This window comes from Lithobates pipiens, unplaced genomic scaffold (assembly GCF_037356315.1).
Source record: "Lithobates pipiens isolate NorthernLeopardFrog02 unplaced genomic scaffold, aLitPip1_a1.2 Scaffold_27, whole genome shotgun sequence".
NCBI lineage: Eukaryota > Metazoa > Chordata > Amphibia > Anura > Ranidae > Lithobates > Lithobates pipiens.
Window position 1 is genome coordinate 205,855,830 of NW_027507788.1, and position 25,502 is coordinate 205,881,331.

Below are 25,502 nucleotides of genomic sequence, written 5' to 3' on the forward strand. Positions count from 1 at the left end.
CAAAGGCATAATGAGCTAGTATGAACCTGTCTTTACATACACGCACAATCTAGATTACCAAAAGTATTGTGATGCCTGTCTTTACACATAAATTAAGTTTAATAGCATCCCAGTCTTAGTCCGGAAGGTTCAATATTGAGTTGGCCAACTCCCTTTGCAGCTATAGCAGCTTCAACTCTTCTGGGAAGGCTGTCCACAAGGTTTAGGAGTGTGTCTATGGGAATATTTAACCATTCTTCCAGAAGCACATTTGTGAGGTCAGGCACTGATGTTGGACAAGAAGGCCTGGCTCACAGTCTCCCCACTAATTCATCCCAAAGGTGTGCTATAAGGGTTGAGGTCAGGATTCTGCAGGCCAGTCAAGTTCCTCCACCCCAAACGCGCTAATCCGTCTTAATCCAAATAAAATAGCATGCAGGTTTCCAGAAAATATACAGAGAACGGGAGCCGAACCAAAAACGCACACACAATAAAAACTTAAATGGGAGTCACACAGTTAAACAATTACTTTTGTAAATCAGTATTTTCAAGTTATCTCAAAATGCTGCTCGCTGCTACGCGGACGGAAGGTGTACAGTGAGCAAAAAGCGGATCCAAGGACTGCAGTCTCTCTAGCTTCAAGGTGTAGCTACTTAATTACCAAGACAGGGGAATGAATATGTCTGTTTGAAAACGGATTTTGAGCCTCAAAGTGAAAGCTTCTTTGAAAAAAAAAAAAGCTAGACATCATCTGCTACCTTTTCAGGGCTGAAAACCAATTTACGTCAAGCGCGGGATGATTCTGCATGGCACAGCCTAAAATTATCTTGTTGGAACCCAAGCAGCTCTCTGCATATGCATGTGGTGACAAAAATAGATGTTCCACAAGCTCCAAAACAAATTTGCATGTTTTTGCAGATGGAACAATAGTGGCGCTGACAGTGCTTTTCACAGAACAAGAGCAGCTAAAAATTCCAAGCAAATGTAAACGCTCAAAGGTGGCAGAAAGCCCACACATGTGCCAGCGCACAAAACCAGGCCTTTTTTTTTTTTTTAAACCACCCCATGTATGCTGAACGGCTTACAAACTGGCCCCCTCTGAATGCCTGAGCAAGGCCCGGCTTCTGCATCTGTTAACATATTATGCCAAGGAGCCTTTGTGTAACTTTGCGTTAAATGGCAATATATTTTTTACATTTTCATAAAAAAAAAAAAAAATTGTCAATTGAAAAAATAAATAAATAAATAAATAAATAAATCGACTTACTGGTTATACTGAAGATATTGTTTTATTTAGGATAAAAACAAAAAATATTACATTTGATACAGAACTTGCAACATATAATCCAAGTGTTATTCGACCCCCTGCTAATCATTTCATGATAGCCTCTGATTTCCATTTAAAGCAGGGATATGCAATTAGCAGTCCTCCAGCTGTTGCAAAACTCCCACCATGCCTCTGCCTCTGGGTGTCATGCTTGTGGCTGTCAGAGTCTGGCTATGCCTCATGGGACTTTTAGTTCTGCAACAGCTGGAGGTCCACTAATTGCATATCCCTGATTTAAAAGAAAAGCATGGGGTTTTAAAAAAAAAAAAAAAACACACTACATACTCACCTAGGTGGATTCTGGTTTGATCCGATGCTGCGTCTGTCCCTCGCCAGCTCTAAGACCGAGAACTGAGCGATCAAAGACCACTGATTGCTCGGTCATCGGCTCTCTGCTCTGCCCCTCCAACGCTCATTGGAGTGCCGTACTGTGGATGGGGTGGGTGCCACAGGCTCAGGCTCTCAGTGGAGAGCCTGTGCCAGCTGCCAGTATGACATCTGAATGGATCCTGACATTAAAGTCGGGATTTCTCCAGAGTCTGAACTGGCTGAGTGACATCAGCAGACAGTGGACTTTAGCTTGCCAATAGCTGAAAATGGGTCACAAGAGTTCAGAACAAAGTGCACTCCTGTGACCTACAGGAGAAGAATAGCCAAAAAAGATCTTTGGTCCTACTTCTCCTTTAACATTAGAAATGAAAGTGTTACTAAACCCAGGACCCTGCATTCAATATACTTTATATCAGGGATATGCAATTAGCGGACCTCCAGCTGTTGCAGAACTACAAGTCCCATGAGGCATAGCAAGACTTACATCCACAAGCATGACTCCCAGAGACAGAGGCATGATGGGACTTGTAGTTTTGCAACAGCTGGAGGTCCGCTAATTGCATATCCCTGCTGTATATGGTTTCCCACAGTACACTGAACATTAGAAATGCAATTGTTTTAGTAAATATAAACTGAAAAATACATCAGAGCAGACTTGAGACTTCTATCAGTGTCTGAATAAAGCTTGTAGGAGAAGTTCTCATTCTCCCATGATTGTCCTATGAGGCTGTAGGAGCTCTGACCATCTGTCTGGACAGTGCTAATTGGCTAAGGTGCTGATCACATGCACTCTACCCAAAAAAAAAAAAATTAAACAAACTGAGCATGTGAAATGTGCCCCCAAGCATCTGTACTATCGGGAGATCGATTGGGGACTCTGGAAGAAGGGGAGGATCAGAGAAGACAGGATCAAACAGCCTTCTTACACAATGCAGAGGATTAACTCCTTAGGTTGCATGCTTTGCTGTATATACAGATTGATTTTACTGTTGTGAGTTTAGTAACACTTTAAGGCAGCCTTTCTCAACCTTTTAAACACAGAGGAACCCTTGAAATAGTTCTCCGGTCTCGGGGAACCCCTGCTAAAAATTTGAAATCTACAACTCGTGATACATTAGTGTGGTGGTCATTGGGAAGAACGGTCCTTACACTTGTGGTCAATGGGAAGAATTACCTCCTTACAGAGAGCTAAAAAGATCAATGGTGTCAGTGGGAACTTATCTGAGAGGCAGAAATTGCCCAATGCTGAAGGAACCCCTAGCGACCTCTGGAGGAACCCTGGTTGAGAATCACTGCTTTAAGGGCACTAGAAAATATACTGTATCTTTATTTTAGTAGCAACTTCACTATAAAATTCCTTGTTGCTGTTAAAGCTGAAGTTCAGGAATGGATTTTTTTTTTTTTTTTGCATAATTACAGTGGTCTAGCTTTGACCGATGAAAGCATGCATGTGAAATATCTGGCCAATCCCTGTAGTAAGCACTCCTACAATAACTGCCACTAGCTTCTGGGTTTCATGCCGGTATATCGGCACCGGCACCGTTCTGAGAATACTTTGCATTTTCTCTACAAATGCAAAGCATTCTGGACGTGGCAGTAATCATTGCCGTCACTGCTGCCCGCCTCTCTTCCGCATCCAAATCAGAGAACTCTTCTCTGCATTCATATAGAGAAAATGCAAAATGGCAGTGGTGACGCTAAGGAAGAGTATAGGGCCCATAAATGTTACTACATAGGAGGCACCAGCAACCAATTTCCTCTATAGTACCAAACAACATTAAAATCTAATAGCAGTTTTAATATTTTAAAATAAAGGTTTTTTGGTTGAACTGGATGGACTTGTGTCTTTTTTCAACCTGACTAACTATGTAACTATGTAAACTAAAAATGAATTTAACACCAATTCTTGCTTCCCTCCATTGCTAATTATTTCAATGACAGTGAATAGACTAAAGTGAAACATGCAATTAAAGTGATACTAAAAACACACATGGTTTAAATTACATTGCCCCTTCTATTTATGTATGTGGATGATGGAACTCTAATTGTTTTTATTTTTTTTAAAAAGTGCCTTTTCCCTAATGTATATACGGCTATCACATGACCCAGATCTTTCCCAGCCTGTCTGCAGGCAAACATAAGCAGGAGGAGCTTCTAGTCCTCTGTTGCTGATCACTTGTTCAAAATAAAAAAAGCCTTTGGAATATACAGAGTAAAAAAAAAAAAAATTCATATCAATAAACCGTTCTAAATTAGCATACAAATATACTGTATATTCAAAATCAAATCTTTATTATTTTGTGGCAACAACATGGTGCGTGCTGATTCCTCCCAGTCACAGGCTGTGTCATGCCCCTTCAACCTGTGTCTTAGAATAAGAGGGAGGTGAAGCCTCCATTAATCTACATGTAATATTCCACCCCCATTGTGTTTAGCTTGTTTGAGGTCATGGAGGAGGGAGGGAGCGAGTGGGCTGTCATTTATCACTGTGTATACAACCACATGTGTGACTCTATAGTCACATGGGCTGCTCAGATGTGATAGGGAGGAAATGCTCAGCATAGAAATCCAGCATGCTCCATAGGGACAGATCTGATGACCAACACAAGAGCTTGCGGGCAACACAAGCTGCCAGTAATTCAGAACCAAAAACCTTAATAGTACTCCTACATTGGTGTTTTCCAACCTCAGTCCTCAAATACCCCCCAACAGGTCATATATGTTTTCTTCACCTTGCACAGGTGTTCTAAACTAATGGTGTGGTGTGGTATTTAAAGAGGAACTGCAGTCTGCTCACATCATTTGTAATAAAAACATCTTTGCCATTCTGAAGCTTCCCTCCAACCACTATGCATATTTTATATATACTGCGATTCTGTACTTGCCAAAAATATGCTGCAGAAATCTCCCTCCACTAATTCTAGCTGCATCTATTTTAACTGTGGGCAGCTGAAGCTGCTGCCTGTTTACTTCGTATATTTACACAGACAGAGGCACGCCTCCAGCTCCCCAGCTTTCATTGGCCCTCTTATGACTCTACCACTCCCCTTCCTTGCAAACTCTCAAGAGCGTGAGAGAGAGCTGTGTATGAGGTCACAATCCTAGGCTAATGACCAAACAATAAACAGGAAGTGGGCTGTATAAGGTATTTACTGTCAGAAAAAAAAAAAAAAGTTTTTCTATCAAAAGTTAAAACAAAAACCAGAAAATAGAATAAATGGAAAGTTGAAAAGATGACTGAGTGTCCGTTTTAAGACAAATATTTCATCTAAGGGTAATTTTGAAGCCATAACTTGTAGGCACTTGAGGGCGGAGGTTGGGAACCCCTGCCCTAGATCATTAAAGAACAAATGCTTTAGGGCCGGTTCACACTGCGGGCGATGCGAGGCGTCTCCGACTTGCCTCGCCGCGACCTGCGGCGACCTCAGCGGCGACTTGCAGGTGACTTCTGTATAGAAGTCAATGCAAGTCGCCCCGAGGTCGCCCAAAAGTAGTACAGGAACCTTTTTTCTGAGTCGGAGCGACTCGAGTCGCTCCTCTCAGAACGGTTCCATTGTACAGAACGGGGGCGACTTGCGGGAGCGAGGCGAGGCGAGTCGTGTCGCCTCGCATCGCCCGCTGTGTGAACCGGCCCTTAGATGGCATATTTGTGATTAATACTACGATTCTACATCAGTAGCATTTGAATTGAAAATATTTATCATTTTGTAAGAAAAACTGAAATTAGTATCTTCTAGGCTTTGAAGCATCACAGGCCACCCCAAGACCCTTATGCATATACAGACCGCCAACCACCTGGTTAGATACACCAATTCAACCACAAGATGTCCCTTCAAACTATTAGTTTACAACTATGCACTCTTCAAACTTGGACTTAAAGTGGTTGTAAACCCTCCCCCACAACTTTGTCCCATGTAAATCAGCATAAAAAACCCTAATGAACACTGCTTGTAGATATCTCCTTACTTGCTTAGTATTGTTGTAATCCTTGTTGTTCTGTAGCATGAAGTCACTGAGCATGCCCAGATCTCCCCTGATTTACGGCACACTCTCTATGTCTTATCTATCTGTTATCAGGACTTCCTACGGCACACCACTGAACTCTGATAATCACTCAGAGCTTCCTCCTACACACCATGTGACCATGTGACTTCACATACAGTTTAAACTTGGCCATTATTGCAGTCTTATCAGCTGAAGCTGATAAGTCTGACAAAGGCAAACATTAGACATCGGCACAAGTAAATACTATGAAATAAACAAGTAAGCTATGAACAGGGAAGCAGGGTTGCCATAGAAACATTGGATTGAGAAGGAGGCTTGATTAACAGTACAGGAAGTGCTCAATGTAAGGGCGGAAATACACTCCACTGAGGCCTCAGAAAACAATACTTAAGATGGCGCTGCCTAACCCCTGGAAACAAGTTTTTTTAAAGTTCCTTTAAACAGTAAGTAATATGCGATTTGGTCTGGATTACAGTGGCTATAGTCCGATAATGACTTATTATAATGGACTAAATGAAAAGAAGCATCAGAGTGGGAGAGTTTACTTCCTCTTTACCTGACAGATGTTAGGTTCACTTTAACAACGGCACACACGTTAGAATTCACAGCAAAACCTGGACAGGGATTAGTCTTCTGAGTGTTAGGACAATTAAAAAATACCTTAACAAGTCCTGCTTCTGGCCCATCACGATCAAAGATCTGGCGGGCTTTGAGTATTGCCAGGATAACACCTTGCATGGCAGGACACAGCATTGTCTAACACGAATGAATGAGAACAAAACACTCCAATCAGAAGATATACAATAAAGCAGACCATGACTTTAAGCTACTGAGTAGATAGGCTTTTTTTTTTTTTTAAGATTGTACAAAACAAATATAACAATTATTATATAAATCTATATATATCTCTATATATAAACTTAATTAACCACATCAAACAGGAGCACTAACTTTCATCCCATTAGGTCAAGGCTTGCGCCCATCATCTCCCAAGCCTCACAATTGGTCATTAGGACTGTCCTTCAGAAACGGGCACAATAGCAAGAAGGAGGAAGCATTCTGGGGTGAAGTCTCATAGTTTCATAGTTAGTTAGGTTAAATAAAGACACCAGTCCATCCAGTTCAACCTGAGTGAGTGTCTACAATTGTCCCCATCCCTGTACATTGCACACTCATGTTGGTCCCTACCCTTAAGGAGCCCACAATCCAAGGTCCCCATTCATATCCTAGGGCCAATTTTGAACAGAAGCCAATTTACCTACCTGCATGTCTTTGGAGTGTGGGAGGAAACCGGAGTACCTGGAGGAAACCCATGCAGGCACAGGGAGAACATGCAAACTCCAGGCAGGTAGTGTCGTGGTTGGGATTTAAACCAGTGACATTCTTACTGCTAGGTGAGAGTGCTAACCACTACACCACTGTGCCACCCAAGTCGGTATTTACATAACAGCATCCTGAAATTTGGGACTTCCACAGAAGTCTAAACATTTCAACAAACTGACTTACTCTTCTCTTCTGCTGAAGTTTTACTGAGTGTCCACCTTGAGATCAAAGATTATGCCCCAGTCCCTGTTACAATTTTTCCCTGGGCTGCTACAATTGCCTTTCTATACTACCCTGGTATCGCATAGGCAGCAGCTTTATAAACTGCATGATATGCTACAATAATCTGTTGCCTGCATGCATGAAAAAATGGCCTCCACATGAAAAAATATGACCTTGATGTGTAATGACACATTGGGGGTTATCTACGAACGGCAAATCCACTTTGCACTACTTTCAAGTGCAGTCGCTGTAGATCTGAGGAGGACATGCAAGGAAAATAAGAAAAATGCATTTTTGCTTGCACATGATTGGATGATAAAATCAGCAGAGCTTCCCCCACAGATCTACAGCGACTGTACTTACAAGGGCACTTGTAGTGCAGAGTGGATTTCCCTCTAGTAAATAAACCCCAATGTCTCCTGCGCCTTATGCCCTGTACACACGTTCAGAAATTCCGACGGAAAAGGTCCGATCGGATTATGTAGTCGGAAAATCCGATCATGTGTGGGCTCTATCGGACTTTTTCAGTTCGAAAAAAAATTTGAGAGCAGGATCTAAAATTTTCCGACAAAACAAAAAATCAGATCGGACTTTTTACGATCGCTTGTAGAGAATTCCGATCGGACAAACTGCCACGCATGCTCAGATTAAATTACGAGACCAAAGCTATCGGCTACTAGCCTCTATGTATTTCCCTCGTACGCAACGAACGTCAACTCATTCCGAACGATCACATTTTCCGACAGCTTTGTCCGATCGTGTGTATGCAACAACAGTTTCAAACAAAAGCCATCGGTTAAAAAAAATAAAAATAAAAATCAGACGGATTTTGTGGTCGGACTGTCCGACCGTGTGTACAGGGCATAAGTCTGATAACCTGGGTCAGGTGTAAAAGATGAAACCATGTCGCTGGGGAATGCTTAAAGCCTCGCTGCCCTCTAGGACTGGGGATGTCCTGAAGCCACTACAAAAACAAAAAACAAAAGAGGGCGCACCAGCCTAGTGCATTATCCCACCGCATTTTTTTTTAAAGATCAAAAAGAATACTCACAAACATGTGAATTTAAAATCGCTCATCTATAGCCCAGTGGTTCTAGACTTGGCACACTCCAGAGTGCAGAGGACCTCAATGGGATCCTGAACTCTGGAATGTGTGAAGTCTAGGACTACTAGGACTACTGGGACTACTAGGACTACTGGGCTATAGATGAGTAGCTTGATGAGTAATTAGAATTCACGTTTGTGAGTAGTATTCTTGTTGATCATAAATAAATACTGTGCGATAAAGCACTAGGCTGGTGTACCCTCTTGTTTTTTTGTAATGACCTTGGTGTGCCCTGGCCCCACGACTACCCTTAAAGTGGAAGTAAACTCCCCTATCGTTTTGAGCCAAGGAAGCTGCCATCTTTGCCTCTGTTTAATCTTCAACTGCTATGGTGCTGCACATGTGATCCGTTATGACACCAACCATTGGATGGTTTGATAGTTTGGCTGAGAGCACAGCCAATGTGCAGTTAGCATTCCCGGCATGCCTTTTTTTTTTTAACTGTTTAAATCGATGGGTTTACTTCCACTTTAACAAACATTTCATACCCCGGCCAATTTAAAGGTGTAGCCTGGAACCACAACAACTCAAGCATTAGTGGGGTTGGGGCAGACAAGCTCTGTACCTCCTCATTATATCCATCAGCATCAGATCTAACGAGTATCTTCCCCACACTGGGAATCTCCACCTCAGACAGTTGGGAGCTGGGCTGCTGTTCCTTCTCCACTGACTTATCAGGGGGGCTGGGTTCAGACTGACTGGCCTCCTCTGGCTCTGGTTGAAATGGCTGTGGCTTCAGCAAAGGAAAGCAAGAAAGGACAGGTAGGAAAGACGGTAAAGTAACTTGAAAAAAAATGTACACAAAGTATTATATGCCCAGACTGCTGAGCTACAGCTCAATGTAACCATGCAAGGGCTTGCCAACAGTACCACACATTGAATAAATGTGGGTATGGCAGAGGGTTATACCAGGACGAACAGGAAGAAGAAGAAAAAAAACAAAAGGAAGAGAAATAAAACTTGTCCTCATAATACGGGACATTTCCCTTTACTTTCAATCAATTTTATAGATGCCAGAAGAAGTGAAAGAAAAATTCCCCAACGGGACACAGCAATAAAAACGAATTCTCATTTGTCTTCCCACTGGAGAGATTTCTTCTTGCTTCCTGTCTAGGTGACAGGTGTCATCTGAATGGGAAGTGCTAACCTTTTCCCACCCTATCCACTGGTTGGAGTTGCACTTTGCGTAATTGCCACCATTTTATGTTAAATAATGTACTGGAATAGATGTCAAAAATTAGGAATTAGTAATGAATTTTGCATGGCCACTAAGCACAGAATGCACATGTTGAGCAATAGCTTAAAGTGGTTGTAAACCCTTACAACACACTTTGAGCGACAGGTAAGCCTAGATTAAGGCTTACCTGTAGGTCCAAGAAATATCTCCTAAACCTATACGGTTTAGGAGATATTTGCCCGAAGACAGGCACCGCTGTCTACGGCGCATGCGCCGTAGACAGCAGCGTGCAGGCGCACTGAGCGCGGCATCTTCAACGACGGAGATGGTGCGCGTGTCGGCTCCCATGCGCATGCGTGGGAGTGACATCGCGGCTTCGCCGAATGGCAGTGGCGGAGCTGCGAGACCCCACCGAGAAGATGGATGCGCCAGACTACAGGGGACAGTGGTGACTTCGCTGGCTCCTGTGTCAGGTAAGTGACACATAATGGACTACTATGCGATGCATAGTAGTCCATTATGCTTTGCCTTTGCAGGGAATGAAAGAGGAAGTAAACTCATCAGGGTTTACTTCCTCTTTAAAGCTGGCCTCCAGACATAAATACCAGTGCAAATTCTAATAATCTGCCACATCGGGAATTCAATTCACTTTGTGATATATTCAGCCACTACTAGTGTATACAAAGACTTTCTTCCCATGGTTCCTTGCATCCTGATGATGGCACCATCCTTTAGGTATTCCCAACAGTGCAATGAAAGACATTTCTGCCTTACTATGCTCACCCACTTATGGTGACATCAATACTGTTGTCTATGAAAGGGGTGTATATAATGCCGCGTACACACGGACAGTTCGACGGACTAGGTCCGACGGAATGAATCCGTTGCATATAAAAAAAATTGTGTATGGGCTCCAGCGAAATATTTTTTCTCAAAAGTCAGACAGACCTAGAATTAAAACCCATTTCAAATCTTTCCGACGGACTCAAGTCCGGTCAAAAAAAAACAAAATCAGTCTTGTCTGTATGCTAGTCCAATGGACGAAAACCGACGCTAGGGCAGCTATTGGCTACTGGCTATGAACTTCCTTATTCTAGTCCAGTCGTACGTCATCACGTTCGAATCTGTTGGACTTTGGTGTGCTTGTGCGTGGCCAAATCCGTTCGGAAAGTCCTTCGGAATTCCGCCGAAAGTCCATCAGACCTAGTCCTTCAAAAGGTCCGGTCGTGTGTACGCAGCCTAAGTGTAACTAAAAGGCAAAACTTTTTTTGTTTTGGATACAACAGAGAGGGGTTAGAACACCTGTCAGTTTTATTGTCTTTCTTTGTCCCCATTATGGAGATTGACCCCATTTGTTCTGTTTACCATTATCACTAAAAGTAAAAGAAAATCCCAAATGTTAGAGGGGAAATCTTTCAACGCAGTTACTATTTCTGGTGACCTGGGGGACCCCAAGCAATTGCCTTAGAGAGGTATAGTCAAATCTCATTTGGCTGTACTTCCCCCGTGGATCACAAATGGGCAGGTCATTCTACACTCCTGTGACCTGTATTCAGCAGACAGCAGGCTGAAGCCCTCTGTCGGCTGACGTCACAGAGCTGGTCCAGGCTCAGGAAGGATTGTGACTATATGGTCAGGATCTTCCCCACATGCCTGGACCGGCACCCGGCTCAGCCCCTTAGAGAGCCACCCACTCCCGCCTCCTTCACAGCCCAGCGCTCTATTGAGCGAGAGAGGGGGCAGAGCAGAGAGGCGATGACTGACAGTCACCAACTCTCTGCTCAGGGAGCTGAGAGAACTGATCGCCGGTGTTAGAGGCAGTGGAGGACTGATGCTGCATCCACCTAGGTAATTATGATTGAACAAAAATAAATTCCCATACATTTCCTAATTTGCAGGTACTTCTTCCTCTCACTTCCTGTTTGGCTATAAGACAGGAAGTGAGAGAAAATCTCCATGGAGGGACACATATGGCGAAAAAAATAAATAACCTGAAAAGGGATTATAACCCCCCCTATTCAAAAATGAAAAACAAAAAGGTTTGCCTATAGTTCTACTTTAGGATCCAATAATATAAAAGCATCCTGGGTACTCTAGACACCTGTCTGGCTCCTATGTTTCCTGGAAGTGATGTAGGCAGACAAGGTCATTATCTCCAATGGACTAGAAGTGTATTAAGAGACTTGCAGGGCCATGAATCATGAAATTAGGTAGGAGAACAGAGTTATTATCAGCATCAGGTTCTCTGAAAGGTTCATTCTCTAAACTGATAAAAGACCACAGCAACAATAAATGAGAGAAATCATAAATATATAATAAAATGTGTCACCTCCTTCAGTGCAGCCTCCACACCATTCCTTTCATATGCCTCGGCTGTTTTAGTAATAGCAAGAGCAGTCTGTTCTTTGGCAATCATTGCATGTTCGGAGGATAACGACCTTGTAGAATCCTCACTAGCCAAAGGGGAGTCTGCAAAATGGAAGACCCACATCACATAAAATACATACAAGTATTTCTCTTTATATCTTTAACCCTATTATTGTGGTGGAAGACTTTGCATACAGGAAATAAGTGGAAAACTCAATACCTCTCTTACAAATAATGCAGAAGGGTATCCTTTCTGCATTTCTTCTAATTTACGAATAGAAAAATGTTGCATGAATGGGTATAAAATAATAAAGTGTCTGCCCTATGGGGTGATCGTGCAGTTGCACCAATCCTGGGATATAAGGAGCTTACATTTACTTTCAGGAGAGCGAGACGTGTTGAAGTGTTAAAAGATTGATGGGAGATATACAGCATCTTTTTTTTAATCTAAATAAAGAAAGATACTCTATCCACATCTATACATTTTAGATGCATCATGGGAGCAACGTGTAGGAAAATATCCAAACTGCTACATTTTTCGCATGATTTCCAGGAAAAATGTGCATTACTATGGGATGAATGGTAATGTGGACAATATCCACACGCAACACACCAATTGTCATAGGTGTAATTGGAGCCAAAAAAATATACACAACTTTCTGTAAACCATGTGTTCCTGTACAACACCTATTACTCTGAATCTTCCGTAAAATAACAGGCATTGCTCTAAATACATTCCCCAGCCAACATTCAGATTAAGAATATCCTGGACACAGCAAGACACTTACTGATAACGCTCGCTGTGTAGGCTTAAATATCTAGCAATCTCCATTAAAATTGTTATACTGAAAGACTTGCAGGGAGGCAAATAAGCAGTGCTAAACATATGCTAAGTCCTGGTGCCATACACCAAGTACTGTCTAACTGTGAGCAGGCCAGAATTTTGCGGAAGGGAGGGGAGTGCTTTAAAGTTGTTGTAAAGGCCGACTTTTTTTTTTATTTTTACCTTCCTGCATTCATGCAGGAAGCTAAAAACCTTCTGTGTGCAGCAGCCCCCGCAAATGCTTACCCGAGTCCCATTTGGATCCGTCGATGTGCATGAGAGCAGCAGCTCTCCCACGTCTTTTCCTCCTCATTGACCGAGGTGGCAAGCAGGAGCCATAAACTTCAGTTACTGTCAATCATATCCAGTGAGCCAATAAGGAGGGAGCTTGGCGAGGCCGAGCCATGCTCCGTGTGTGAATAGACACAGAGCAGTGGCTCGGGAACAAGCCTGCTCGGGTGCAGCTATAACAAGCTGTTTATTATGGGGGAACTCTGCAAAAGTGAGGGGCCAGAAGCACCGTCAGGGGACCCGAGAAGAGGAGGATCGGGGCTGCTCTGTGCAAAACCACTGCACAGAGCATATAACAAATTTATTTAAAAAAAAAATAAAAAATAAATCTGCCTTTAAGTCTGATCTGAGGTCTACAATTTTTTTTTTTTTTTAAACGCATAGGATGCTGCAAAAGCACAATTAACCTTAAACTTTTAAATTACCATTGCAAGGGGAAGAGGCCTCTTCTTCTGAGGTTACAACAGGTTCCATCTGGGGTATTTTGCAGGAGTGAGCTTCTTCCCATTCGTCCACTTCATGTTCAAACCCTCGGTTGTCCTCTCTGACGTATTGCACAAAGTGAAGTGGGAGAGTGCCAATTCTGTCCTCCAGCTGTCCAGTTTCAGAGTCTGTGCAACAATCAATTATAAAATTACTCCTAGAAGTCACACTTCATATTGCAGCTAAATATGGCAAGTGCTTTTCAGTTTAGTGTCACCCTGTAAAAGCAGCCAGCGAAGAGCGGGGCTGACATTCCTGGAGTTGTTTTGTAGCATGGAACATGATTTGGCATTGCTGGAAGATTGAACTGCAGTTTCCAGCTTTGACCAATGTTTCTAAATGCGAACGAATGCACCTACGGAAAAAGAATCCTCCGAGTACAGAGGGTACTGTGTTGGCCACAACTACAGAAAAAAAAAAAAAAAAAAAAAAAAGAAGATTTGGGGGTGTGTGGTTAGGAAGTTGGAACACAAATGGAATTCTAGGATGCATCCCTAGAGGGATCCCCAGCAGGAGGAAGGCGGTCACGATTCCTCTGTATAGATTGATGAACTGTTTGCCCTGTTTGTGGATGTACCATCTTTTTAAATGCAGGGTTTTGCTTCCTCATATCAGAGCCTCCAGCCAGGAGAACAGTGAGATGCATTGTAGTGACAAGACCAAATCTCACTCCAAATCTTCAAAGCCCTTGTACACACGGTCGGAGATTCCATCGGAATGTGTCCAATCGGAGCGTTTTGTTGGATATTCCGACTGTGTGTGGTCTGCATCGGACTGTTTCCGTCGGAATATCCGTCGGACCAAGTTTTCCAACTAGCCGGAAATATTTTCCGACAAAATGCTCCGATCATGTGTAGAGAATTCGATCGGACAAAGTGCCACGCATGCTCAGATCAAATGCCTACACCAAAGCTATTGGCTACTAGCGTGAACAAAGTCCCGCCGTAACGAAATAATGTCATCACGTCAGATTTTCCGACAACTTTGTCCGACCGTGTGTATGCAACAGTTTCGGACAAAATCCAACGGATTTGGTTGTCGGAATCTCTGATCGTGTGTACAAGGGCTTTGAATACTGTGTCCAGTTCTGGAGACCTCACTTTCAGAAAGTTATTAAGATGATAGAACAAGTCCAGAGACAGGCAACAAAAATGGTGAAAGGTCTGGGGGATAAAACATGTTAGAAGAGACTTCCGGAACTTAGTATGTAAAATCTTGAGGGAAGATGGAGAACGAGGAACATGATTGAAACCTTTAAATACATTTAAAGCAATTGTAAAGATTGAAAAAAAATAATACAAATATTATTGCACAGAATAGACCTCTTCTCGGGTCCCCATGGCCGCTGCTCTTGGCCCCTCCTCTCTGTCCAGTGCCCTCAAGGGAAGCTGCTTCTCAATGGTGCCACTCGTGAATGCTTGCACCTGACCCCCGCTGCTGCGTACATTGACACAGATAGCGGGAGTCAAAGTGAGGGGAGAGAAGAGCTGCAGACGTGCACAGCGCTGGATCAAATGGAAGCTCAGGTACATAAAAGAAGGGGGGGGGGGCTAATTCCTAAAAAAAAAAATTTGACCTTAATGCAAGGAATGCATTAAGGTATAAAAAGTTTAGGCTTTAGAGCAAGGGTCTCAAACTGGTAGCCCTCCAGCTGTTGAAAAACTACAAGTCCCATGAGGCGTTGCAAGGCTGATAGTTAAGAGCCAAGACTCCCAAAGGCAATGGCATGATGGGACTTGTAGTTTAGCAACATCTGGAGGGCCACCAGTTTGAGACCCCTGCTTTAGAACCACTTTAAAGACAACTCCAGCTTTCCCACCCAACCTCTGTTGGCATGCTCTCCCCGCCACCTTGGCACCACCACCATAGCTGGGGCACATTTTCTATTGTGAAACTCATAGAAGACAAGTGCCACCCATATTAGGGTATAGACAGCACCAAGGATGAGAGGACTTTACTTTCAACCTTTATGTGGCATGTTGTATATTTTATTTGACTTTCATACAATACAATACCATACTGGCGATACCATCATGGAAAATTGATAGTTAATTTTGATCTTGAGGTTTGCTAAATAAAATGGTTTTAACTACAGTAGAATAGAATACTATTTGAACGCCATAAAAAACTACAGGTAAAAAAAGCACGGGCAATTCCTGTGGAGCCTCTGGATTTTATGCTGGCTGTATTCTTGATTTCAATTTATCTATCCGAGCAGCTAATTTTTTTTTTGTTCAAAATGTAAGTCTTTAAAAAATGATTAAATGTCTTAGGTTATTTTCAATATTTTTAAATCTGCAGCTTTCATTACAACACCACCTGGCGATCCTGCCATGAAGCTCCGACACTTCCTGTCATAGGGAGACCACACTATCCTGTAACTGTACCTCTCTTTTGTCACCCGGCCACAAACTTCCAATGGAGGCTACAGGTGGCCACTTCAACATACATTATGCAGACATTGGTCCATTGTTGTCACCTCATGAGATTAACAGCACTGACATGACAGCACAGCAAAGAATGATAAATAAAAATAAGTATTGTATTTAAAAAAGTGAATTCTTTACGATATGCAACTTCAAAAGTTAAGAGTCACAGGCACAACAAATAATTGCAGGCGTGGCTATGCTATACATCGGTATATTGGTACAGGCAGAAATGAAAAATGTGGATGGCCACACATCCGCATGCTCTTCAGAGAAACACTTTATTAATTCAAAATCAGCTCAATGGTAGAAAGGGAGAGAGGGAGAGGTATATATATATATATATATATATATATATATATATATATATATAAATAAAACACATGTTTAAGCCCTTGTACACACGGTCGGACATTCCGATGGACAATGTCCGATAGGACCATTTTGTCGGATAATCCGACAGTGTGTGGGCTCCATCGGACTGTTTGGACCAAGTTTTCCAGCTGGGCTATAAAATTTTCCGACAACATGATCCGATCGGACTTTGTCTGATCGTGTGTAGAGGATTCCGATCGGACAAAGTGCCACGCATTCTCAGATCAAATTCCTAGACCAAAGCTATTGGCTACTAGCCTGAACGTAGTCCCATCCTAACAAAATAACGTCACCACGTTAAGTACGATCGGATTTTCTGACAACTTTGTCCGACCGTGTGTATGCAACAGTTTCGGACAAAATCCGACGGATTTGGTTGTCGGAATGTCCGACCGTGTGTACAAGGGCTTACACATGCTGTGCTTCTTCCAGACCGTATTTTTAATTTGTGTATGTACCATGGCGCGCTGGCCTGGCACCCCTTCTGTGTTTGGGAAGTGGATGGTAATTGCCGGCTTACCTTGAACAGCAGTAGAAGTTGAAGTTATTTTGGTACAGCTTGGACCAACATAACTATGTATATACCATACCTGGCCGATAACCGGAAGCTGGAAATCACTGAAGTAAACTCTACTACTTCAGTGATCTCCACTTTCTTCCAAGTCCCACACCCAGCTGCTGCTTGCTGAACACCAGAAATCGGCCGTTCGGCACAGGTGCCATTCAGAGAACTGAATTAATGCAACGCATTCTGATTGGATGAGGAGGAAAGGCGGGATGGTGATGTCACATCAGGGCCGCTGTTAGAAATCATGGGGCCCCGGTAATCAAAATGTGTGTGTAGTCCAATGCAATCTACACTACAGTAATAGCGATCCTGTCTCATATGCTGTATAGATGAATGAATGCTCTTCTGACAGGAGGGGGGAGCACAACACAGCGCACCTCCTCCTGGCTCTTTCCTCTCTGCCTCCTCTTCTCTCAAAGGCTCCAGTTTCTAGGCTGCCATCTCCTTGCCCTGGTCCTGAGTGTGGGCAGGGATGGGGGAAGGAGCTCAGCAACCACCGGCCAGAAACATCATTCCAAGGGAACTGAAATCTGGGTGGACACAGCCCACCCTAGCACCCACTAAATCCAACCATGTGTGTCTCGCACCCAGCAGCTGAAAGCTGTCGGAAGAAATCAGCTAGAAAGGGCATTGTTCTGTCACACTTCGTTCTCTGCTCCACCGATTCTACAGCTCGCAGCCCCCCCCACCGAGTGCCCGAGCCCCCTAAGGGAGGACCAGTGGTCCCCCCCCCCCCCCATCAGCAGCGCAGTGTCACACTCCTCACCTTGTCCAATCAGAGAATGCTTTGCACTCATTCAGAAAATGCAAGGCATTCCGAGCAGCCAACCTCCTGTATTCACAATGCATCAGGCCAGCCGCTCGGCATGGAACCCGGAAGCAAATGGAGATCACAAGAGTAGCAGTATCTGCTTCAATGATTTCTAGCTTCCAGGGGATTCGGTCAGTAAGGTATATACATAGGTACATGGATCCAAGCTGGATCTTTGCAACTATGTATAATATAGCCATGCTTGCAACTCCTCTTTAAATCTACTCAAGTCCAAGCCCCATCATCAGTCTTGGACAGACGTCAAGGTGCTGTATACAGGCTGAGCTTGGAATGTAGGAACTTTGAAGATCATCACAGTTAAGTGAAAAACAGACCTAAATATCTTGCACTTTAGTAGTATTTACAGTTACAATTTTCAGGATTTACCTAGTTGCTGATGATGTGCAAAGCTTAGTATTATATAGCAGCCAGTCAAAAATAATTACATATTCTAGGGTCTAAAAGCAGACTTGGCTGTCATAAATTGCTATACTTGCAAAATATTAAGGGCCTCGGGATCTGTATTTTTTTTCCAAAGAGTTTCTTACCTGCAATCAAGTATGGCAGCTTATTATTGATGTACATGAGACAGTAAGCGCTAGCATTTTTCATGCCGCCAAAAGAGTCCCTCTGCAGCTCTTCCCAGGTGGCCTCAGTCACAGAGATATCATTGTACTTGAGCCAGCATTTTCTGGTATGGCTGTATATATAAGCCCAGTAGTGGCCTGCATTAGCCTGGCCTTCATGAACTAGCACCGCATGGAGTCTGTATGGAACCTGAAACCGAGATAAAAGAAAATCCCTCAACACCTTGCAACATTTCTCATACTAATCTAAGAAAAAAAAAAAAAAAGGAGAAGAGGTTTTCAGTTAGGCACAGTATACCACCAACCCTCACGCTTGCCATCCACTTATCCATTTTAGCTTCACATAGGGAAGAAATCATTTCTCATTTAAAATTAAATTGCCACTCCAGTTTTCTTCTACGTTGACTTTTAAGCATGGACTATTTTGTATAGTTACTTGGTTCCTGCTTGGACTAATGGACAGGATGCTTTTTTTTTCGTTTTTTTGGGGTAACAAACGCTTTAACCACTTAAAACGGGGTTCCACTGCCGTTTTTTTTTTCCCCGCATTAATCTTCATAATTAAGTATTCTAAATAGGTTACTTGTGTATGAATTGAAAGTGTTTCGCAGCCATTTTTCGTTCGCCTAAAGTCTGTAGAAAAACGTCTCCAGACGTTTTCCATTTTGCCTGTGGGCATGTGAAGCCCACAGGCATTGTCTTCCGGGACACAGTCCTCCTTAATCTCCCAGCATGCACCGCCCGTAAGATCTGCGATCTCGCGCACGCGCAGATCAATCTGCTCGAGCGCTAATAACAACTCAGGCGCCGCACAGACTCCTGGGAAATAAATGATCCCATAAGCCCCTGCGGCCGACAGGAAGAACTGACCTGCCGCTGAAGCCCCGCCCATTTCCGCAGCAGCACCGCCCATTTCCGGAATCTCCAGGAGGCAGGACATTTGAAACAAGAAGAAAACAGAAGAAGACATCAGCAAGGTAAGGGGGATATCTAGAGATTAGGGAAGGGGGAGGATCACATAGACGTAGGACAAGTAATTTGGGTGGAGCTCCGCTTTAAAGACTAAGTCTTCTTCTGACATTTGTTACTTTCAAGTTAAAAGCAGTATTTTTTTGCTGGAAAATTACTGAGAACCTCCAAACATTGTATAATATATATATATATATATATATATATATTTATTACAAACACACACACACACACACACACACACACACACACACACACACACATACATACATACATACATACATACACATACAAACACGCAGATATGGGAGTGGCTCTGCCATGTTACTAGTGAGTCAGCAGCAGTGACAAAAAATATGAGGGGTGTCTAAGAAGCCAACGAAAACGAATGTTAAATTGAACCTTTGGAATGTTTTATTTCAGGGCGCACAAACATATTAGCAGGGTGACTCCACTGACTCAGGTTTAGCCTTGTACTTCAATACAAACTTGGTTGTTATGCAGGGAAAATTCTCAGCTGTTGACACAAAGCTAGACCTTCATTCACACATTACCCTGAAGCCGCCCCACCTCTTGAGCGCCTTGGTCAATCAGCTGGAGCATGACACGGGATATTTAAGCTCCCGGACACCAGATTTTAAAGCTGATGTCAGATTGCACACTCACAGCTTGCTATTTTCGGAAGGTAAAGCGCATGGAACACTATATCACACAGAATACCAACAACTGTGCACTGCACTGCCCGGTGAGCTAAAATAAAACCAGTACAAAAGTGCCCCAAACTATTAAAGTGGAAGTAAACTCCCCTATCGTTTTCAGCCAAGGAAGCTGCCATCTTTGCCTCTGTTCAATCTTCAACTGCTATGGTGCTGCACATGTGATTCGTTATGACACCAGCCATTGGATGGTTTGTTAGTTTGGCTGAGAGCACAGCCAATGTGCAGTTAGCATTCCCGGCATGCCTTTTTTTTTTTTAACTGTTTAAATCGATGAGTTTTCTTCCACTTTAATAGTACGCATCTAGATAGTGATGTCTCTACTATTTCAGAGAAGGTGCAGAAATCACTGGGCAAGTAAGGCAAAAACATAATTTTCTATGAATTTCTGGGAATCCCTAAGAAAAGTGGACAGTCAAAGGAAAATCAGAGCGGGCCTTTTTCTGGTGATCGAATTAGGATAAGCAGCATTGTTGGTGACAAATGGATAAAAAGTTACAGTTTTACATGGATGACAACAGTAAATGCGACGTCATCAGCCCACCCCTCCGACTCTGCCAATCAGAGGAAGCTTAGTACTCATTCAGAGAATACAAAGCTGCCTATGAATGGCTTAGTACAGAGAGAAAGGTCTCGTCTCACACCCATAACACAGTTCTGTATACTGTATGTAACCTCAGCTACATACAGTTTATACAGCGCGCCAGTGGGTGTACATATTAGAGAAGGAAATAGTTTGGATTTGCCCAAACAATTTAAAGCGAGTGTAATCCTGGACATGAGCTTTAAAATGGAATTATGGGTTTTCAAAAAAAAAATTCAAAATGTAAAAAAATTACACTCATCTAGGTGGATGCAGCATAGACCCGAAACTGCATATCTCCCTCGCCGCCTCTGCACTGAGAACTGAAGAATCACACACCACTAATCGTTCAGTTCTCTGCTCTGGACAGACAGTGACTCAGTCATCGGCTCTATGTTCTGGCCTTCCAGCATTCACTGGAGCACTGGGCTGTAGAGGGGGCGGGAGCAGCTAGCTCAGGCTCTCACCGGGTTACTGAGAGGCTGATCAAGCTGCTGGTCCAGGCAACTGGTGGATTCCAAATTTAAAGTGGGGATCGATCCAGTGCCTAGACTGGCTGAGTGACTTTGGCCCGTTGACGGCTGGAAATGGGTAACAGGAGTGCAAAACCAACTGCACTCTTGTTATCCATAGGAGACGTAAGGCCAAAAAAGCTTTGGACATACTTTTCTCATTTAAAGTGGATTTCCAGGCAGATTTAAAAAACAAACAAAAAAAAAACCCCCAAAAACCCTAAACTGACGCAGGTATGATTTCCCTTTAAAAAATCACTAAGTGCATTGAAAGCACTATTCAGTAGCTTAGCCTGCACTCACACCTGAGCAGTGTGTATTCCTAGTGATTTTTAAACCTTTTCCAGCAATTTTACAGGCTTTGTGGAAGCGTTTTGCACGTGTATCAAACTTCAGGTTTTTGTTTCCTGCGCTAGGAAAAAGAAAGAGCAGTTATAATGCAGGAAATTTTTCAAGTGTGAAAACCCATGTGTTGCACATGAAAAATGCTTGAAAAGGGGTTACATGTGGCATCAGCCTCTTGCAAACTCCTCTACAGCTGAGCTTAGACTTTGAGAGGAATCAGCAGCACAAGGAGCCAATCAATTGTGCTTCAAGCGCTACCATGAAACATGATGGTATGAGGTGGCAAAAGAGTTGAGCTCATCAGTCTGTTGCTTCTCCTTTACCCACTAGTCTCAGGTTGAGGGGAGGACAAGACCTGACTGTTTAAGGCCTTGTTTACACATCACGGTGCAGCAAAAAATAACCCCATTGTTGTGTTTAGCGGGCACTACTGTCCTCTGAACATGACCCATTCAACTGCATGGGGGCATCCCTCAACTGCGTGCGGTTCACACGGTTGGGGCATGCTAGTGGTGCGTTCAGGGGGTTAAAGCAGGCAGTGAGTAGGCGATAACGCCTATTCACCACCTGTCAAATGTAGATCACTCTTCAGAGGGCAACACCGGTGTAAATGAGGCCTTACCTAACTAACTGTAGCAGAGAAAACAATCAGGTTTTCAGGCTCTGTGCAGTGTGGCAGGGCTGTGTATAGATCTCAGGAAAGAAAGAACGTCCCCTGGAAGGAAAAAACAGCTACCATATGCATTGGTACTTATTTACCTGGTACATACAAATGTAGCACCATCTAGCGTGTGCTAGGATTGTTAGTGTAGGGAAATTTAGTTCAGCTAAAGGCTAGGCCTGAGCTATAAATCTGGGTAAGCGTACAGTGATTCTGGGCTGGGTGACTCATCTTAGCAGGTTATCTGGTGCCTTCCCATTTTCGAGGACATTGGAGTCATACCAGCAGAGAGTCAGGTGGAAGATGGAGTGCTGAGGAGGCTGTCAGTGGCCCTCAAGGGTGTCCCCTAGACTGGGGGGGGGGGGGTGACCTTGGGCCGGGGCACGGGTGATGGAAGGATCCTCCCAAAAACACATGGAGGAAGCCCTTCCTAGAGGCATAGGAGCAAGAAGAGAGGACAGTACGAGCAGGCCAGCACATCTGGGAGATCTCCCGGGAGTCAGCTGGATGGGCTGATGAGTGTCAGTCTGGAGGACTGTGGTGGAGAAGTTAGACTTTAAAGGCTAGTAAAGGGGCAGCTGCAGTCAGGTGAGATGGCAGTGCCTTAAGAGGTGGTGCTGGGATCTGTAGCTACAGGAGGAATGTAAGCTGAACACTGAACTTTTGCTACACAACCGTAGGGCCTTGGGTTCCTGCATGTAATGGGCCACTGCTTTTCATTTGACTGTGTAACTGTCAGCCCTTGTACACACGGTCGGAGATTCCAACGGAATGTGTCCTATCGGACCGTTTTGTCGGATATTCCGACTGTGTGTGGTCTACATCGGACTGTTTCCATCGGAGTATCCAACGGACCAAGTTTTCCAACTTGTTGGTAAAATTTTCAGACAAAATGCTCCGATCGGACATACTCCGATCATGTGTAGAGAATTCCGATCGGACAAAGTGCCACGCATGCTCAGATCAAATTCCTACACCAAAGCTATTGGCTACTAGCCTGAACGTAGTCCCGTCGTAACAAAATCACGTCGGATTTTCCGACAACTTTGTCCGACCGTGTGTATACAACAGTTTCGGCCAGAACCCGACGGATTTGGTTGTCGGAATCTCCGACTGTGTGTACAAGGGCTTAGATCTTCAAACCAGCTGGGTTCTGCAAGCAAGCGTGTGCTGGAGGAAGAAGTGGAGCTGTAGGAGTGTCTCTGAAGTCCTGCTAAAGTTAAGTGGGCATCCCTTAACCTCCCATCCCTACCCAAATTAACCCTCAAACCACAAAAACAAAATCATGGACTGTTCTCTGTTTTTGGAATGCCTGTGAAGGTTCAGTGTGCCTGGCTGTGCAGGGTGGGGGATCCCAGTTTAATTGCAGCTCCTCATAAAACATAGGTTTGGATACGTCCCAAAGAACAAATATAGATTGTATTTTGGGATCTTCCAATATGTGGCGGTAAAAAATAAGGCAAAATTCACATCTTAAAAAGGAAAAAAATAATTGACAGTATAAAAAACAAAAAAAAACACATGCATGGACAATGATCTTTACCTGCATTAGGTCTGGCTCGTTGTAGATGTCATCAATCATTGCTGTTAAGTTGGCAATAGAAACCTTTAAGTCTGAGGAAAAAAGACAGATGACAATTTATTGTCTCTTCTAAGGTGGACATGTATTTAAATAGATTTATATAGCCCAGACAATCTACACTGCATGTACTGTATAATCACACCAGTCCCTTCCCTCAAGGAGCTTGCAATCTAAGGTCCCCCATCACACATATACATACACATATACACGCACATACTAGGGTCAATTTTTAAAGAGGAGCCAATTAACCTAACAGCACGTTTTTGGAGTGTGGGAACAAACTGGAGTACCCGGAGGAAACCCACACAAGCACAGGGAAAATATGCAAACTCCATGCAGATGGTGCACTGGTTGGGATTTTAACAAAAGTAGCCACTAAATTGCAGATCTGTCCATGCGCTTAGCTTCCATTATTTTATGGCCTATTATATTGAGCCAAATTAACCACTTTCAGACCGGACCAATTTGCTGGTCAAAGACCAGACCACTTTTTGCGATTCGGCACAGCGTCGCTTTAACTGACAATTGCGCGGTCGTGCGACGTGGCTCCCAAACAAAATTGACGTCCTTTTTTTCCCACAAATAGAGCTTTCTTTTGGTGGTATTTGATCACCCCTGCGGTTTTTATTTTTTGCGCTATAAACAAAAATAGAGCGACAATTTTGAAAAAAACGCATTATTTTTTACTTGTTATAATAAATATCCCCCAAAAATATATAAAAAAAAATTTTTTTTCCCTCAGTTTAGGCCGATACGTATTCTTCTACATATTTTTGGTAAAAAAAAAAAATCGCAATAAGCGATTATTGATCGGTTTGCGCAAAAGTTATAGCGTTTACAAAATAGGGATAGTTTTATAGCATTTTTATTAATAATTTTTTATTATTTTTTTTTTTACTAGTAATGGTGGCGATCAGCGATTTTTATTGTGACTGCGACATTGTGGGGGACCCATCGGACATTTTTGACACATTTTTGGGACCATTGTCATTTATACAGTAATCACTGCTATATAAATGCAGTGATTCCTGTGTAAATGACACTGGCAGTGAAAAGGTTAACCAGTGGGTGGCAGTGTAGGGGTTAAGTGTTCCTAGGGGAGTGTTACTAACTGTGGGGGGGGGTTGGGCTTTCTTTTAGTGTACACTGATCTCTGCTCCAATCACATGGAGCAGAGATCAGCGTCACTAGTTGCTAGGCAGAATAGACAAATGTTGTTTACACAGCATTTGCTCTATTCGGCCGCTCCGTGAGACGATCGCGGGGATGCCCGCGGCGATCGAGTCCGCGGGTCCCGCGACCGGACTCACGGGGGTCCCGACCAGCGCGGGAGCGTGCCGCCGCCGGCGTGCTCCCGATGGCAGGGCGGCATCGAATATTGGACGTACCTGTACGCCAATATGCCTGCCCGTGCCATTCTGTCGACGTACATCGTCGTGCGCTGGTCGGGAAGTGGTTAAGTACGTAACAGAGAAGCATGTCTTTCTATTTTCACTGAGGAAGTGTCTATACTTCTATATTTACCTAGAAGGAATCTGAGACAGGTCTGGCACATTTTATTATTGGTTAGATACCTAAAAATGACACGACCAGCCATTTAAAAGACCTTTATATCAGATAGTTTAAACATACCTATCGAGTTTAACGATGTAATGATAAACCGTTGATTAATAATCCTTGGTTTCAAAGGATCATTTGCCTAAATACTATTTATTGTTTGGCTCAACAAGGGAAAAGACTGATTTAATCAAATTTTACTGAAATTTTACCGGAGACTACCGGTCTTTCACTATGAAAGTTGTTCAGCGACTAAACAGCACAAATGATTTCTGGGAGACAATTCTTATACTGAACAATCAGTTTATAAGGCGCATGATCAGATTAAAGCAAAAAGCTTAAACCGTCGATTTATTGGTTTCCCAAAGACATGCCATG

General features: G+C 43.3%; 1 protein-coding gene across 1 annotated transcript in view; it reads right to left on the reverse strand.

Annotated features, from left to right (window-relative positions):
- Positions 1–25,502, reverse strand: part of USP28 (ubiquitin specific peptidase 28) — a gene marked incomplete in the record, with an annotated part of 144,235 nt that overhangs the window by 31,616 nt on the left and 87,117 nt on the right. The window contains 6 exon segments of the mRNA XM_077458138.1: positions 6,302–6,397; positions 8,857–9,024; positions 11,798–11,937; positions 13,375–13,560; positions 18,161–18,389; positions 23,529–23,599. Coding sequence (XP_077314264.1) covers positions 6,302–6,397; positions 8,857–9,024; positions 11,798–11,937; positions 13,375–13,560; positions 18,161–18,389; positions 23,529–23,599 — 890 coding nt within the window.